The 17,523-nt window shown below is 41.1% G+C and overlaps 1 protein-coding gene across 1 annotated transcript in view; it reads left to right on the top strand.

Moving 5' to 3' along the window:
* Positions 1-17,523, top strand: part of slc38a3b (solute carrier family 38 member 3b) — a 28,879-nt gene extending 11,356 nt beyond the window's left edge. The window contains exons 2-17 of the mRNA XM_030052566.1: positions 1,441-1,605; positions 1,969-1,989; positions 2,160-2,241; positions 2,359-2,474; positions 5,899-5,972; positions 6,756-6,848; positions 7,538-7,619; positions 11,705-11,787; positions 12,491-12,549; positions 12,954-13,127; positions 13,873-13,952; positions 14,047-14,147; positions 15,380-15,504; positions 15,623-15,767; positions 16,713-16,816; positions 16,973-17,523. Coding sequence (XP_029908426.1) covers positions 1,502-1,605; positions 1,969-1,989; positions 2,160-2,241; positions 2,359-2,474; positions 5,899-5,972; positions 6,756-6,848; positions 7,538-7,619; positions 11,705-11,787; positions 12,491-12,549; positions 12,954-13,127; positions 13,873-13,952; positions 14,047-14,147; positions 15,380-15,504; positions 15,623-15,767; positions 16,713-16,816; positions 16,973-17,077 — 1,548 coding nt within the window. The 5' untranslated portion in view covers positions 1,441-1,501 and the 3' untranslated portion in view covers positions 17,078-17,523. The remainder of the gene's footprint in view (positions 1-1,440; positions 1,606-1,968; positions 1,990-2,159; positions 2,242-2,358; positions 2,475-5,898; positions 5,973-6,755; positions 6,849-7,537; positions 7,620-11,704; positions 11,788-12,490; positions 12,550-12,953; positions 13,128-13,872; positions 13,953-14,046; positions 14,148-15,379; positions 15,505-15,622; positions 15,768-16,712; positions 16,817-16,972) is intronic.

Below are 17,523 nucleotides of genomic sequence, written 5' to 3'. Positions count from 1 at the left end.
TATTTCCTTACTTCTATAAATACTTGCATCTCAGTGAAATGCGGTCAAGCCATCAAAATATCATGTTGCAACTGGAAGTCTTGGTTATACTTTGCCAGCCCTTCTGGCTCTGTAGCTAATTTGAAATTGGATAAACCACCATATTACAGTTTGGCAAATGAAATGACTGATTAGGCTTGACAAGGGAAGGTTTAGTTTAGGTCAGGGTTACTGTAGGAAGTGACTAGAAGATGTTACATTTATGCATCAACAACAAATCAGATTAAGCTGGAATAACATATTTGGACATCTTTTGCTTAAGATTAGATTTGACATTAAATAAGGATTGAAGTAATTTGAGTTCACAGGCTAAAGTTCTTCCTCACATGTTTTTTGAGGGTTTGTTTTATTGCTCACATGATTGATTCTTTTCTCAGCTGCAGTGGCAGGGTATCCACTACACTCTTTAGCTATATGAATACTGGCAACAATGATCTTCTGGCAGAGAGGACACTTAGGACACAGTTGAGCTGCTGTATACTGCTCTTCACCCCGGAAGCAGCTCACAATACGATCCATTGTCCCCAAGTAAAACCAAGTTCTCACTGGGAAACAGTGAAGAGAATTCATCTTTGTCACTGAGGTTATGGGAGACTAATTGTTTTCCCCAAAAAAAAAAAAAAAAAAAAAAAAAGAAACATAATGTTGTTTTTCCTACCTTTACCTCCTCAGCAAATCCCACCATCACTACGGGAAAGTCCTAGTGCGATGTGTAATTATAATAATACTGTAATAACTGTTATGCAGACTGCTTTCTCAGTAATTAGAAGGCTCCTTGTTATGAGTGATTTTTATTTCTATTTTGTCATGCTGCGCTTGTTTCTGATATACAGACATGCTGTTATGTGAGATCTGAGGAGAAGCTCTGAAAATCGGCATGCTTTTGACATTAACCATACAAAACACCAAGAGCAAACAAAAGCCATGACACGGTGCTCGCAAACCTCAAACAGACCTTGACCTTCGACCTTGTGCTCTGGACTTGTTTGCCTTACTCAGTACTGAAGTTCTGCAAAGCACAAATATTGTCATCTCATCCTGCTGATCATTCATGGCTATGTGGTTTTTAGGTCTGTGTATGTATGTTGCGGCGAATGAAGGGGTTGCGTGAGTGAAAGAGGTCAGGTCTTGGGTGTTGGAGGGTGCTGTGTAAATACTAGACCTGAGTCATGACTCATGACTACACTATTGTGATACAGACAGCTAGTCCTGAGAGATTGCATTAAGCCTGTCATTGCTTCCAAAATTTACCCAAACATTTAAACACATCCACACAAGTATCATATTTCCACTTTCCAACTCTGATGCACACTGAGATCCGGGTGTATGTATCAACAATAAACACATGTACAACTGTGCGTCTGTGTCTTAGTGATGTGTCCTCTGCTCATTCTGCCCTAGATGCCCTTGTGACTCAAAAGGATCACATCCACCGAATCCATAATCTGTGTTAAGTTGGATCATGGAATCCGCCCAGTCAGAGATGAACATCTTACCCAATGGGAAAGGTCACGACCTCGGAGATGACATGGGTGTGCCAATGAAGACTTTGCAAGAGGAGGATCAGTGAGTATAAATGCCAGCAGCTTAGACTGGGACAATTACTCAAGCATGGGTCAATCAGTTTTTATGCTGAGTCTTTGTGTTGTTCATTATTAGTATACTTGCGTGGAAACCACAACCAGAGACAATGCAACCGGTCAACAATTCAGTCCGCTGATAATTATTTATATATAAATATTAGTGCCATCAAGCAGAAACAAAGCTTCTTGATTCACCGCTTTGTCCTTGTGATAAGAGTTTGACATTAATAATGTGGTGCGTCACATACAGAATGACCTATTTCCTGGATAGTGTTTGTTTTTCTAACTGCATGTTTACCTTGTTTTTGTGCTTGACTCGACTGACGGATCCTTTCATGCCATGCAGAAATGGCACCCAAACAGTCAGGTATGTCTACAGAGATCTGTCTGCAGGGTGGCTTTTCAGTGTTTTCATGTGTGCAAGCATTCAAAATTTTACTCTTGTAATTTTAACTCCTGCCCACAACAGATGTGTCCGCCAATTTTCAGATCGTTACCGAAGCCACCAAGTTAACAGGCATATTTGTTTCCTTGTAGATTCGATGATCCAGAGGGAATGTTGGAGAGTGAGGAATTTTTGCCCAATGGAGATGGGAAGAAGCCTCTGCGCTTCACAGATGTAAGTGTGAGAGACACTTCTACAGATTGCAGTGAAAACAGAATCAGGTTTTTTTTTTTTTTAACAAAGTGAATCTGAGATTAATGAATGTTCTGTTTTGTTTTGTTTTTTCCTCAGTTTGAAGGAAAAACCTCTTTTGGCATGTCTGTGTTCAACCTGGGAAATGCTATTATGGGCAGTGGAATCCTTGGATTGGCCTATGCTATGGCCAATACTGGCATTCTCCTCTTCTTGTAAGTAAAGCTAGATTGCTTTTTTTTTTTTTTTTTTTATCAATTTTTGGCCTGTCATACCATTTGCAAAGTGTTTGCTTGGCAAATATTAGCTTAATTACTCACTGAATTCATCCTCCCCGCAGTTTGCACTTTTACATAACTGAAGTGTGTATGATTCACACATGTAGTCACCTACTTAGTATATATACAATACAACAGAGAGGCTGTTGATGGTGGCAGTGCTCGTGATGGTGCCCTGTTGTCCATTTTTTAACATATAGATGTGTTTGTGTGGAGTGCTACTCCTCTTGACGTGAAAGGTACAATATGTTAAATGGTTGAGTGCAATCAGCGAGTGTAGAAACAGAAATAGTCTTTGTTGAGAGCACTAAGATATCCCAAGATTTCTTTCCCAGGGTTGTAGTTATAAAGTGGGGGGGTGAGGAGGGCTGCTTTAGTGGTGTGATTAAGGGCCTGGGTGGGTTGGTGTCCAATGATATAACCACCCCTATTCCTTCCCCTCTCCTGGGCTCCTGTTCCTACTCTCCTTGCCACATACAGTTCTGAGAAAGGCCAAAACCCAGAATAACCCCGCCCCCCAGCCCCGCTATGTGGCATTTGGTTTTCTCATTCTGCTCCTTACAAGCAGACTGCTGCTGTTTCTCCGTGACCCTGGTGGTCTCTGTGATCTGTCTGGATTTGTGTGGCTGTAAGAGAACAGGTGGTGGGACAGAGAGCAGCCTCCTTTTCAGATCCCAAATGTAGGGATTCCAAAAAGTATATAGTCTGAAGAGAAAGCTGCAGATCTTCTACTATGAAACACCTGTCTCATACATCAGTGGTTATAGAGTGTTATATTGTGGTGATTTTAGCTTTCGCAAACAAATCACAAATATATATGCTGCAACAAAACTCATATTAAGTTGAATGTCAATCAGCAGTAGGTGTCCGCTCTAAACATGACATCAGTTTTGAGAGACATCACATCATACACATTTTTCACATTTATTTTTCAAAGTAAGGTCAGGCAACTAAAAGTTGATAAATAGTTGTTCTTGAACCACAGCTGTATTGGTCATAAAACCTTTAAAATTAATTCTTGAGGCAAGGTGATCAGTTATGAAAATCATGACAGCACATATCCAACACAGACAAACACTGCACTGACAAAGAGCACCAGTGACTTGATGGCCTCTAAAATGACCACACACTCCTTCAAAACCTCTAAAACATTATCTCAAAAACTATATATTGTGAACTTTATTTGCAAACTGTTTGTGTTGAAGACCAGGGGCCCTATCTTGCGCCAAAGTCCCTAAACCCGTTATTTAGAGATTTAGCATTGTGCAAGAGGCGTTCCCCCGCAAAAGTTGCTATCTTGCACACCTCCCGTTATCCGTAAAACACCTGCGCTACCCGCTATATTATGCATAGGTGTGTTTTGGCCGTTACGCCAATTATACCAATCAGTGTGCCAGGTGCCATTGCCTTTACGGGCAGGCTGCGCTATCCTAAATCCTAAATCCTAAACCCGCGATGGTGAGAGGGAGGTAGATTTTCTCAGGGGTTCTACTGAGGCTAAAGCAAGTTGGCTTTACATATATATACATATTATATATTATATTATAGGCGAGTTAATTTGGGAGATGGAGCCACATGTGTCCAAGTGGACGTGTCACAAGGTTGTACTGATTGAGTAAAATCCCCGGGTCACACCACACACACACACAAGAGGCAGAGGTGGAACTATGTGTAAACTAATTTATTGACAAGGTAGATTGGGCAAATAAAATATTAAAAATAAAAATATAGCACAGCTGCTGGCTTATGATAAAACAATAAAACGTGCTGGCGTAAGTGTCCAATTAAGACAGTCTTTCCTCTAAACAGTCTATATGAGTAATATACTCAGTCCATTCCGGCGGCGTCCCGGTATCAGTCCGACCGTGTGCGTGGCGAGGCTCCATCGGGGCGAGCATTGAAGCCGCCTGGGCGCTCTCGTAACAGCCCAAACTTTAGGGAAAGCGGATAGCGGATAGCGCACACAAAGCTATCCGCTTTGTGTGTGCAAGATAGCAATTTTAGGGATAGCGCATGAAACACGCCCATGGACACACCTCCAGGCACAAATAATGGAGTCGGCATAACGGATAGCGGGTAGCGTGGGCGCAAGATACCGTTTAGGGATAGTGGAAGTTCCTAAATCCGGAATTTGCAGGTAGCGGGTGGCACAAGATAGGGCCCCAGGTGTATAAAGATGGGGGAAAAAAAAACCTGGACTCTTGAGCAATTCAAAAACACTGAGTCTGTTTTTGGTGTTTTAAGAGTTAAGTTCTTGTGGTTTAGACTATTACCTTCATCTCTTTCACTGAAGCACTAGTGGAAATTTTAGCCTGTGGTGTCGAGAAGACCCTGAACACACCAGCAATTCTCTTGGTTTCTGAGTACATACACTCTCGGTGATCGTCAGCATATTTCCTGCAAGACACAAGAATAGAATACTAATGAGGGTGGGGGGGTCTGGGTCCACGGGATCATATTTCTCCGTGTAGACGAGGGGTCAAAAAGCAGACACTGTGAAAGTGAAATCAACACTTTTCCTGTGAGTTGAGGAACGTTACATAAGGATAGTGAGGCTGCTACGACCGCTCAGTGGAACGTCAGGACTCAGCTTGTGTCCAGCTCCAGATATGAAGACCGTCACCTTAACTGTAGTCACCATCTACCCAGAGGAGCTGGACAGAGAGGTCTGGGAAAGGTGATCATGTTGGGATCACCCTCTGACCTATTAGGAATTCTGCCCAGAGAGCCCTGCGCTCTGTAGGAGAATCATTGCATCACTTGGAGGGGGAAAGAGGTTGTGGGAAATAACCTTTTCACCCATGAGTGGGATTACTGACCATTGTAAAATAGAAGAAATTTATATCCTGTTATAAAAAGGACTTATTATCTCAACATTGCTTCTCCTTGTTCCATGCTGAAAATGTATTCAGTCTGTTGGTGTAGTGTGGCAATAATACCATTACATTAGCATTTTCATGAGACTGAAAAAGACTCTTGGAAAGTCTTCTGTAAGCTGTATAACCTTTGAAGTCCCATGCTATAGTTGAACATTAAGTTACAGTAAACACAGTGGTGCCACTAATTTATATGGAAGTAATCTCATTAATGTTTGTTAGCTGAAACATGAATTCTCAAGGATTAGCTAGGTCAGGAATATGAGGAAATTCCTCCATATACCTTGCAGCTGTTAAGACCTCCCACTTTTACCACATTTAAGGGCTCTCACTTTCAGGCAAATGGGCCATGTAAAATGAAATGGGGGAAAAAGACAAGAAAGAAAAAAATAGGAGAAATTGAAGTAGTGCTTTGCCTACACATTCAGAAATATTTGTGTAAAAAAGCATAGGATCACAGTTTTCTCTTTTGTATTGTGTCACAGGTTTCTTCTGACTGCTGTTGCAGCCCTCTCATCTTACTCCATTCACCTGTTGCTCAAATCGTCTGGTATCGTGGGTAAGCTGCTCCCAGTCTCAGCCACTCATATTTTAATACTACCTGATCACATAATGCAATAATGATAACTGCATAATATGTAAAACCTGTCTTCACAATGTTGCAAATTACTTTAAAATAAGGAAAAGTCAAACCTGTTAACTATAATTCACAAAAAAAATAATAATAATAAAACACAGAATCTATCTCAGATCATAACATTATACATGTTAAGTCCATTTAACAATTCTCCTACTGCTAAGCTCACATATTGAAGCAAAACATTATCTGATAGAGCTAAATTGTATCAGGTGTCAGGGCTGCTTGGCAGAATTAGAAACTATATCTGATTTCCAGTGCATTAACTGAAAGAGTTCATGAGTTAAAATGAAATAATAGTGCACCTGTTTGAAACACAGTTCAGTAGTAAGTCAGCCAAACAGAATATAACTGTTTACATATTTGACGGATTAGCACTTGAGTTTTTGTTTGCAGTCAGTTTGGTTTTTCTAAAGGCTTATGCTGATAATCTTAGGGAAGAATTTGAAGAATTCCTTCATTGTATATTTCTTGTGTGTTGCAAAATCTGTCATGGATAAAATATTTACATACTGAACAATATTTATGTATAGCTCTAAAATCTGTGACTGTCAAAATGGTCCATCATCCAACTAATACCAAGGTACCTTTCGTGGTGACAAAGATACTAAAAAAATCTTTATTGTAAAGGCTAACTGCCACATCTCTGCAAAATTATTCAAGGAGGAATTTGATGATGTTGGCGTTTTTGTATTTTGCTTCCAGGAATTCGAGCATATGAGCAGCTGGGATACCGGGCCTTTGGCACTCCTGGTAAAATGGCTGCTGGTATTGCAATCACACTGCAGAATATTGGAGGTGAGGAAACGCTGCATGAGCTCAGACTGCATTTGATAATGTCCTCGAGAAGTGAAGAATCATAGAATATTATCTGTCTACAATCTGTCTACAGAAGTTGCCTCTACCTAGCTTGCTTTTTGCATTAATGATTTTAATATGTTGCTGTTGGCTGTATATGACTCTCTGTTGGATAGTGTAATATGGGGGTGTATTGAGAGCTAAGACCGGTAGACCAGTTGGCAAACAACTGCGCTCTCAGTGGATCTGGCATTAGCAAAAGTTCATTCCACACAGTGAACAGAGCATGTGTGGGTGGCTCTCTCTCTCTCTTTCTCTGTGGCCTTGTAGAGACACACAAAACGCACAAATAATTTGGTCAGTTCAGCTGTAGGACAAGTGAAATTTATTTAGGAAATTCTCAAAGACTGAGAGCAAAGTTGTATTATCTTTTTTTAAGCAGCTTCACGTGACAGTCATACGATTACAGATGAAGTGAGACTGACATAATCCCAGATTGGTTTTATGATTCTCCCACTGTTGCTAGTAGCTCACATACATAATGGTAATATGATGGGAATTCTCATGCCAGGGCTTTTTAGGTTCACATAGGCTATGTCTGTTTGTTGAATACACCAGCCTTGCTGTTTGCACTCAAACATATCTGTCCTCCCATTTTCACATGTATTATCTATGTCTCTCTATTACAGCCATGTCCAGCTACCTGTATATTGTTAAATCTGAGTTGCCGCTGGTCATTCAAGCTTTCCTGAAGGCAGATCCCAACTCTGAGTGAGTATTGCCATTTGTGTCCATTGCAATATCCACATTCCTCGGCCACTGGTGAAAATCATATGACTGCTGCTCACTGTGGCTGGCCAAGGGTGCAGGGTCAAGGAGCCTGTGGGGCATTCACTTTGCAACACTCTTTGATCTAGTGTGGGGGTGTGGCTGGATGCACTTTGTTGTTATTGGCTGAGCAACAGGGCCCAAGGTTGGATATGCATACACATCTACAACTTAAACACACTCTGATGTCAGGTTGTGGTGGCAGCCACTGCACACGTCAGATTCATGGTGTGACACTCTGCATATGGCCTTGGAGGGCTGCAGTGGATTCCTGCCTCCCCTGTTCAAATCTAAAAACAAACCCTGTGCCCAAAAGGGAATGCTGCGAGTGGAGCAGCACCCTTCCCTAGTATAGCCTATCAGCCCAGCGAGATTTAGGAAGCACTTCTGCACTCTCTTATGCCTGTCAAATATCACAGCAAACCATCAAAGCTCCCTGTGACTGGGCAACATGGAGGAGCTAAATATGAATACTGCCACACACAGTCAACTCAGATAGTATTTGTTGTTTATTTATCACATCAATACAGCCTCCAGACCAGATTTATAGCACTGCATTTAGTATGGCTGGTCTTTTATATTGTGTTTATTTGTACTAATGTCAAGCCCAGTTTTTTGTGCAGCTGCTCTTGCACAAAGATCTAATAATTTTATGAATGGCATGTTATTACCCTGAACTGTTGATACTCATGCTATGTTCTGTGTGTGTGTGTGTGTGTGTGTGTGTGTGTGTGTCTGTTTGTGTGCGTGCATTTGCGTGTGCGTGCGTCAAAGTTAAAGTTTCAGGTACTGTGAGAGGAATCCCTCTCTCTCCCTCCTCTGTTATAGTCTCTCTCTAACACACACACACACACACACACACACACAAATGACAGCAGCAGCTGGTGTGACATCGGTGCTAAATTCAGAGGTCAACCATAAGGACAGACCACCTCAGGGCCAACCCTTAACAACCCAGCCGCCCACTGCTCTGTTCCACGGGGCACGTCTGTTGCTTTCTAGACCCGTGGCGTCAGGCGTGCAGAGTGGAATGAGACGGGGGGTGGTGGAGTGGCTGCACTTATAACTTGTGTTTCTTTAAATAGGTAATGTACTGTGGCTGAGAGACAGATTAGTACATTTCACGACTGATAAGGGGAAAGGAAACATAGGTTCTAGCAGTGGTCACATTATTATCTATGTAGCATACATGAGAAATATATAAAAATGTATAGATAAATGGATCGATAAGAATAACCATGGGAAATATGTGACAGTGCACCACCCTGTACAGTGTAGAAATGAGACTTGGTGTGGCAGCTCAGAAATACCGTCAGATAGTTGGAAGCAGCAGTGACCACAGGCCGTTCTCTAATGAAATCAGATCATCTGGAATGACCCACTGACCAAAGGTCCCAAAAAGGCCATGACCTGTGATTTATATGACTTCCTCTGTGCGAAGGACTCACCCTCCTCCCCACACCAGGGCACTGCTTGTCACAGTACAGTGCACAATCCTGTAGCCTGTAGGGCCATGGTAGACAGATGATCCCAGTGGCTGCATCTCATTGAGCGGGTTAAGAATAACAGGCTTAGCAGCTTAACTATGGGACTAAAGGTCACAAAGAGCCTCCTATAGAGGATTTGGGGGGACAATTGCAGTTTAAAGTCCCCCTCACTTTGTAAGCCAGTTAGTCGGTAATTGTGTTATGGTATCACACTTTTATGTTGTCAGTGTTCCTTCCAATTTTACAGCTACTCATGTTTTTTCATCTTTTTTTAAAAAATCCTATCTCCAGATTATTTGCTCTCCCAAGAGAGCTACCCAAGGAGATTCATTGCTAGCTTGTGTCTAACCAAATCCAAGGACTGACATTAGTTTATTCACAGGACAGACATCATAATCTGGCTGTACAGTCACATTTGTTTACTATAAACAGCTTTGTTGAGACTGATGTCTCAACAACTGTCTTTTGGTCCATTTGGTTTTACACTACACGAATTGAAAGAGAACAGAAAATAGAAAACATTTGCTCAGGGGCATGTGAGAAAGGGCAGGGCTGGAGACATACTCGCAAATGTCTTCCATGGTGGAAAATGTAAGCAAACCTTTTGCAAATGCAAATCAACTGCTCACAACACAAAGCCAGTGTTGCAGTTATGTTTGGTGATACTGCCTGTAATCCTGCTTTGGTTGTCCTCCCCAATACATTTGGAAGATCCGAACACCAGTTTGTCAACAAATGTGTAGATCCACTCTTTCCAAAGAGGACATGCCATAATTAGACATTGGTGTGACTGAAGTAGGTGAGCCAATGTGTTCTGACTAAGACCTGTAATAATAATTATATATTTTTATGTTGGCTTACTTCCTTCAGTTGACTCAAATTGTGTTCTCAGTGCAATCAAACCACACTAGGGTTCATTAGGAATCAGCCCGAGACCACTTGTCACAAGCGAATGGCCTTTGACTGATTTTTTTGGTTCGTAGTGCAATTGCTGTGTTCAGACCTACCCAAACAAACAGCACCAAGGGTGTCAACGCACCAGGGCTTGATTTAACCAGACTAAACATGGCAGGTGTGAAAGTGACCTTAGACATTCTGCCTATGTCCTAGGACTGGGTCACTATGCCAAAACAACCCAGAACATCTTTGGCAGACATGCTCAGCAATGAACTTCTCACCACACCTCGGCACCTGGTGCTACCATCACGTACAATTTCCACGTGTGTTTAGAACACACGTATACATGCCTTGGGGCTATTTAGGTTGTATGAGGGAGAATGTTCTTTGGCATTCAGTTACAGGATGTTAGGGTAATGCTTGAGCATGTGCGATTCCCTCATATAGCAACTGCTGATATAGCAGCATGACCAGCGATTGGCTTGAAGGGGTGCTGGGCTAAGAACGGAGAGTTCCCATTCATACATCGTCATTTGTGCTCACATGTTCTGTAACATAAGTCCAAAACCTGCAAGATATTACCCTCAAGAAGGAATTTTTGGGTGGGTGTGAGGTGATACAACAGTCTGTTTGCATTGGTATGGGGTGAGGAGGTGTCATGGGTACATACTTACTGTAGTATCTGATGTTGTTTGGGTTGATAGAGCAGAAATACTGAGGGAGATGGAAACCAAGGGTGTGCTGGAACAGGGTGACATGATATTCATGGACTTTTTCAGTGCTGTGTCTTTTAAGCTCTTGTATACCTTTTTTTCCGCACCTATGAACAGTCACATAAATCATCAGATTATGTAAGAGTGTCTCGCTCAAGTCTATTCCAGTCCACTGCAACACAAACAGAGATTTTTTCCATAATCACCTCAGTGAGGGTGTTCCAAGCTGGTTTCTGTAGGCCCTGGAGAATAGACCACATGGACCTTGGATGTGAGGGATACAACCCCACGGAGGGTCCTTAAAGTGTCAGGACTAGAATTCCCCTTGTGGTCCTCCAGTGTGTGTATGGATATTTTATGCCTTAATTACACACTCTCTGGTTTTGAAACAGGCATTGGTTGAAATAAAACAAACAAGCATGTGTTTTCCTTTTTAGAGGACAAATGATTAGATGGTTAGTATTGTCAGGGTAGCACCCTAAAACACAAAATTTCAAGTAGGGATGTGACTTATAATCGATCAGTAATGAATGTGGGAAGGTGCGTTTGAGTTATGGATGGGTACAGTAAATGTTTGTCATACATGAAGTAATGGTGGTGAGTTGATGAGAACAGAGTGCAAAGGGGCCCTGGGACACTTCCTGACTAACCATGACAAAACACCCATAATTCCCAGTTATGCACTTTCATCAACCACTTTGACCACTGGACTGATGATGCTGTCATTTTTCTCAAAAAGACTATCAGTTCAACCTGACTCTCTAAATGTGCGATCCATTTTCTCTCTGTCTTACCACTTTACACTGCATCGTTTTTTCTCTGCCTCTTTCTGTGTGTGTGTGTGTGTGTGTGTGTGTGTGTGTACAAAATGTCTGTGCCAGAATTTTGAATACTGAGGTCACCAAAGTAAAACTTCTGCTTTTCCCAACAGTCTGTGGTATTTGAATGGAAACTACCTGGTCATCATGGTCTCTGCCAGTATTATCCTGCCCCTGGCTCTAATGAAGCAGCTTGGTGAGTAATGTTGGTGTAACTGGACCTTTTGTCTGGTGTCTTTGCCTGATTTCATCTCCCCAAATTGATTTTGATCGATTGATTCTCTGCCAAACATCACTGTTTACCTGCATTTTATCCATTTATCCATCATTTATGGATATTTTCCATTAAAAAACAAACAAAAAACTGGTAATTTCATCTGGGCTCTGTATTTTTTGCAAAGTAGCATTGTGAGAACAAGCATTGTGATGATTTTATGCTTAAATCCATTTACTTAGGCAAGCATAGTCCTATTCTTTCATTAAATTAAAGGGTATGAGTTCTTCTCCCGCAACTGGCTGTGGGAACAGCATGTGCTCAGTCACAGTATTATTGGCCCAGAGACGATCTCACCCTCTCTTAGGGTTGACAGCTTAACTGACCGTGAACATGAGTGTGCTGGATCTGCTCAGAGTCAAGTGCTGATGTGACATTTGAATGTATCGTCTTGATGGCCTTAATTTTCATATCAGAAGACTCATTTATAGAGCATGGGGAAATTTTGCAAGGGTGAACAAAATGTATGTGTATAATCTTCATTCTGTGTCTGTGCTCTTATGTACTCATATTCATGCTTTTATGCATTGTATTGTATTGCATTGTATGAAGACCACTGGACAAGTTCAGTTTCCAACCAAGGAGCTGTAATGTTTATTGACTGCTATTTTTTCTCTCTTTACAGGTTACCTGGGCTACACCAGTGGCTTCTCTCTCAGCTGCATGGTGTTCTTTCTCATCGCAGTAAGCTGGTTCACCTTACACAGTGTCAACTTGACACAATCTCTTAGTCACTTTCCCACCCTCACCACTATTTTCAGGGGTATGTGATATTTGGACTTGATTTGATAGGGGGAAATAAGAGCTGCTTAGAAACATCAAAGGGAGAGAGTGAAACCAAAGTGCGTAGTAGCTGACAGCCTAATATACTGTGAAATGGCTTTTTTGAGCTTGGCACTGATCACTAAGAGATATATATATATATATATATCTTAGTGATGTATGTATATATATATATATATATATATATATATATACACACACACACACATTTTTTTTTTACTGACTCTTGTTCTCCCCACATCCTTATGTCTGTTTTTTAACTACTGTTACTTTTCCTCCTTTATTTCATATTTCCCTCTTGGCAGGTTATATATAAGAAGTTCCAGATTCCCTGCCCATTTGAGGACTATACTGCCAACAGCACCGCTGCCCATCTCACCCTGAACACCTCGACCCACAGCCACGACCTGGGCCACAGTATGGTTCATGAGATAGATGACTCCCACTGCACCCCACAAATGTTTACCCTCAACTCACAGGTAGGCTCACAAAAATTTTGATCTTTGAGTAACATAAAACTACACTAAGCAATTTGAGAACCTTTTAAAAATCGTGACACTAACCTGTGCTGTATGGACACTTTTGTACCTCTAATTATACAAACCAATACCAAGTCGATAGGCTCTCTTTGTTGTCAAATTCCATCCCGGAGTGGCGTTCTGCCCACTTCACCCCTCGGCCCCTTCAACTTCATTCAAAGCGTCTCTGAAACCTCAAATTCTGGAGATAAACATATCTGAAGTTCAGATCAGTTGAGCGAGTGCCTCTTGTCTCTGCAATCAGCACTCTGGCTGCACAGTTCATTTAAAGTTCATTCAAAGCAGTTGTTTACCCTGTTGCTAAAACTCTGCAGCTTCATCAGCTTCCAACTGGTGGTCAGAGACAAAATAATCCAAGTAATACAACAAGACCTTTACAAGAGCGAAATGTATCCCTCCTTTCCATCCAAAAAAACAACTTTTCACCTTAACTTTTGGTTTTGTTTTGACCAAGCTGCTGTCAATCTGGATGCAGGACAAACAGTTTGTTTACAAATGGAGTTTGAGCTCTAAACACCCTCGAGTGGTCAGAAACCACTTACTGCAGCTTTAAGGGCACATTTCACAAATTCCGAAGGTTGTCAGTATTGGACAAAAGTCCTCTAACAAAATAATGCAGTCTGATTAGGATTATAAGTTGCACTGCTCATCATGCCAAATTATATGGTTGTGTGTTTCTTTACAGACAGCATACACCATCCCTATCCTGGCTTTTGCCTTTGTTTGCCATCCTGAGGTCCTGCCTATCTACACTGAACTCCGCAAGTGAGTTCATCCCTCATCACTTCACACAATGCAACCTGCTGTACTTGATAATGTGCATGTGACACTCACTTGTCCAACTAATGTGACATTTCAGCCCCTCCAAGAGGAAGATGCAGCGAGTGTCCAACATCTCCATACTGGTCATGTACACCATGTACTTTCTGGCAGCTCTCTTTGGCTACTTGACCTTTTATGGTGAGAGCAACTCTTTCCTGGCAGTCCTCCTGGAGTTTAGATTTGTTAATGTATGCATACAAATGTCAGTACCCAAAATGAGGTAGTCTGAATTCATATCTATTTCTTAAAGTAAAAAATATAAGAAAGTAACAAAGCAAAATGAATTCTGCTTTGGGTTTGGGGGTGTAGAAATCAGAAGGGCTCTTTGAAAAATAGGTCAGTGATGACTCTGACTCTGCAAATACTGTTTTACTGTTTTTTGCATCTCGCAAAGTTAAAGCTGCACAAGGGAAATTCATATTTTACTGGTCCCAAGTGGCAGCAGGGTATAAGTGCTTGAGTTTTTGACAGTTTAAAGGGTTTCATTATCCACAAATCATGTGACATGATGTGAATAGCATGCACACTCCTCAGACCTGATTTTTTTCCTCTTAGTTTACCTAGCTGATGAGGGTGCACAGGGATGGCATAAAGCTTTTTCTGGACAGAGCACTTGCTCAAAATAGTTTGTATTTCATTCTAAAGTTTTAGTGTTGTCAGTGGGACAATATCCCACTAGTGACCCACACCTGAAATTAATTTGGACTAACAGGAAAAATATATGGGGTGTCAGATAACAGAAACTGGATGATCTTCTTTATTACAGCCCCAGTTTGTGATTTTTCAATAAAGTTCATTTTCTTTATTTTCATTTTTAATCAAAATCTTTTCTTGTCCAGTTTTAAAAGTGCACTAGCATCTATTGTGGCCTTGCAGATATAATAACTGAATAGGTAAAAGCTTGGGAATTATTTAAGAGTTGACACACTTTAGACTTTTGTTTTGTATGTTGTTTAATAGTACTCTCCAGTGATCTAATGCATTGCTGAGGTTCACAGAGAAACACAATAACTGTAAAATGTTTTACATCCCAACAGATACTGTATGCTGAACAGCTAGGCGAGGAAAAAGATATGTGAAAAAGATACTAGTTAAATATATTGATCCACACAGTGATGTCACTGTGGCTAAAAGTGAATGGTCTGACGTAGAGGACTTGTTTCCAAATGTATTTTAAATACAAACATTTATACCCAAACATATTTTTTTTCTGTACTGAAATGACTAAGAGATGTTTTTGCCCTGTTGCAGCTAGGAGACAGGGTCCAAGCTCCCTCTTGTGGTGATTGTAAGATTACTGTGATAATACTGCCCAGTGATATAAGGTATTACCTGGTGAGGGTACATGTTTTCTCTTTACATTTCCACAGGTAACGTAGAAGCTGAGCTTCTTCACACCTACAGTAGGATTGATCCTTATGACACTTTGATCCTGTGTGTGCGAGTGGCTGTGCTTACTGCTGTCACACTGACTGTCCCAATTGTACTGTTCCCTGTAAGTTAAGTCCTTCCTTTGTAATGACATATGTGCATTACATTGCCACAATATGGTATTATTTTTTAATTTAATCTGCTATTGCCATATGTCTGTGTCTCTACGACTCTGTCCGCAGGTGCGCAGAGCCATCCAGCAGATGTTGTTCCCCAACAAGACGTTCAACTGGTTACGTCACATTGCCATCGCCCTCATTCTGCTCACCCTCATCAATATGCTGGTGATATTTGCTCCTAACATTCTGGGCATCTTCGGCATCATTGGTTAGTACAGCGCTGGGTCTCTTCTCGGGTCTCAAAGTCCAAATATTTATTGAACTTACAGGCATTTTCTGGTTAATAATCAATGAAGTATTTGTTTGCAGTTATGGAGATATGGTCACGAGATTGTGATGCCTCCCCATAAAACTGCTTCTTTTCTCATATAAATATTATTAACTCCTGCTGATAGTAAAAATCACTTTAAGGCAGGCATGTCCAAAAAAACATCATCATGATAGAGTTAAGGACAAATAACAAGGAACAGTATACAGAAAAAATATGGCATCAAAATTGCTAAATAATATTAGAAATACTTGAAAGTAAACACTGATATCATGTCTCGTTCAGCCACTTGAATCAGTGTTTTCTGGGATTTGTCACATTAGGAGTAGATTGTGATATCACGTGATTACAAGTTGCTTTTTCTCTCTTTGTTTATCAAGAAAACCTGTTTGACATGGCAATTCCTGTTATGTTTTGGTTGAACAAAAAGTACAAACGTGACCAGTGTGTTTCCGCAGTCACTGGCATGTGTTCCCAAACTGATGGCCTGAGTCAATATTATTGTCACACTGTGTCCTTGGACTGTATGCGTAAAAGGTGACAGTCCAAAGCATTTAGGTTCAAGGACCTCCAAGGACATCTTCAAAGAAAAAGTCACTACTTTGTCAAAATATGCAACCCCCCCCCCACGACACACACACACACACACACACACACACAGTATGCAAATATTTACATATGATATATGATATAAATACATAATTCATCCAAATATACATGCATGTGTGCAAATATAGGCTGATGCACTTGCAAATACACAGAGTCGGATTAGTCAGCTCTCTGCTCCGGTGTCAACACTGTATGTTCTATATTTGTTTGCTCAGTCAAACCTTCTGTAGTGTGTTTTGTTTTTAACCAGACCCACTGCCCTCTTTCTCTTTACAGGTGCCACATCAGCTCCCTGCCTCATTTTCATTTTCCCCGCTGTCTTCTATATCCGCATTGTTCCCAAGGATGACGAGCCCATGACCTCCATTCCTAAGATACTGGTAAGCAATACCAACCCTTTTGTAGATTCAAGCCCTGGATTATGCAGCCTTCTTTCAACTTGCATGCTATATTATGCGTACTGAAATTCTTGATAATTAAGTGTCTGTGCCACTGGTGTTTGCACCCCTCCACCCCACCCTACCCCCCATTATTAGGCTGCCTGTTTTGCTGCTTTGGGCGTCACCTTCATGGTAATGAGTTTGAGCTTCATAGTCATCGACTGGACAACAGGGACCAGCCATGCCGGAGGTGGCCATTAGATCCTGCTTGTGTGTGTCTGGGGCTTAGGAATGGGGAATAAAAACTGTTCACTGTACAGGGTGCACTGTTAGCTCTGTGTGAGCTCACTGCAGGGCTGTGAAGCACAGAGTACAAAAACATGTGGTCTTTATCATGCCGAATGTTTGAGTGTAACTTTACACATATCTCAACAAAATACTTCTCATTATGACTTTCTATGGTATAATTCAGTCTAAGCAAATGCAGTGGGCTTGTGTTTTATGAATAATCAGGACTAACCAGGGTCTTTTTTATTACCATTTTTATTGGATAATGCATCTAAATCCACTCAAATATTATAACATATTGTATGGTGGAGACCATGATCAGAAGCCAACCACTTGCCTCATCTTTATTTATCTTTACAAAAATCCTTAATCTTAAAACCATGACCCTTTTGCACATAAACTGCAGCTGGTACTGTAAA

The sequence above is a fragment of the Myripristis murdjan genome, chromosome 5 (genome assembly GCF_902150065.1).
Source record: "Myripristis murdjan chromosome 5, fMyrMur1.1, whole genome shotgun sequence".
NCBI classification, from domain to species: Eukaryota; Metazoa; Chordata; class Actinopteri; order Holocentriformes; family Holocentridae; genus Myripristis; species Myripristis murdjan.
This window is presented reverse-complemented; position numbering and strand designations above follow the sequence as displayed.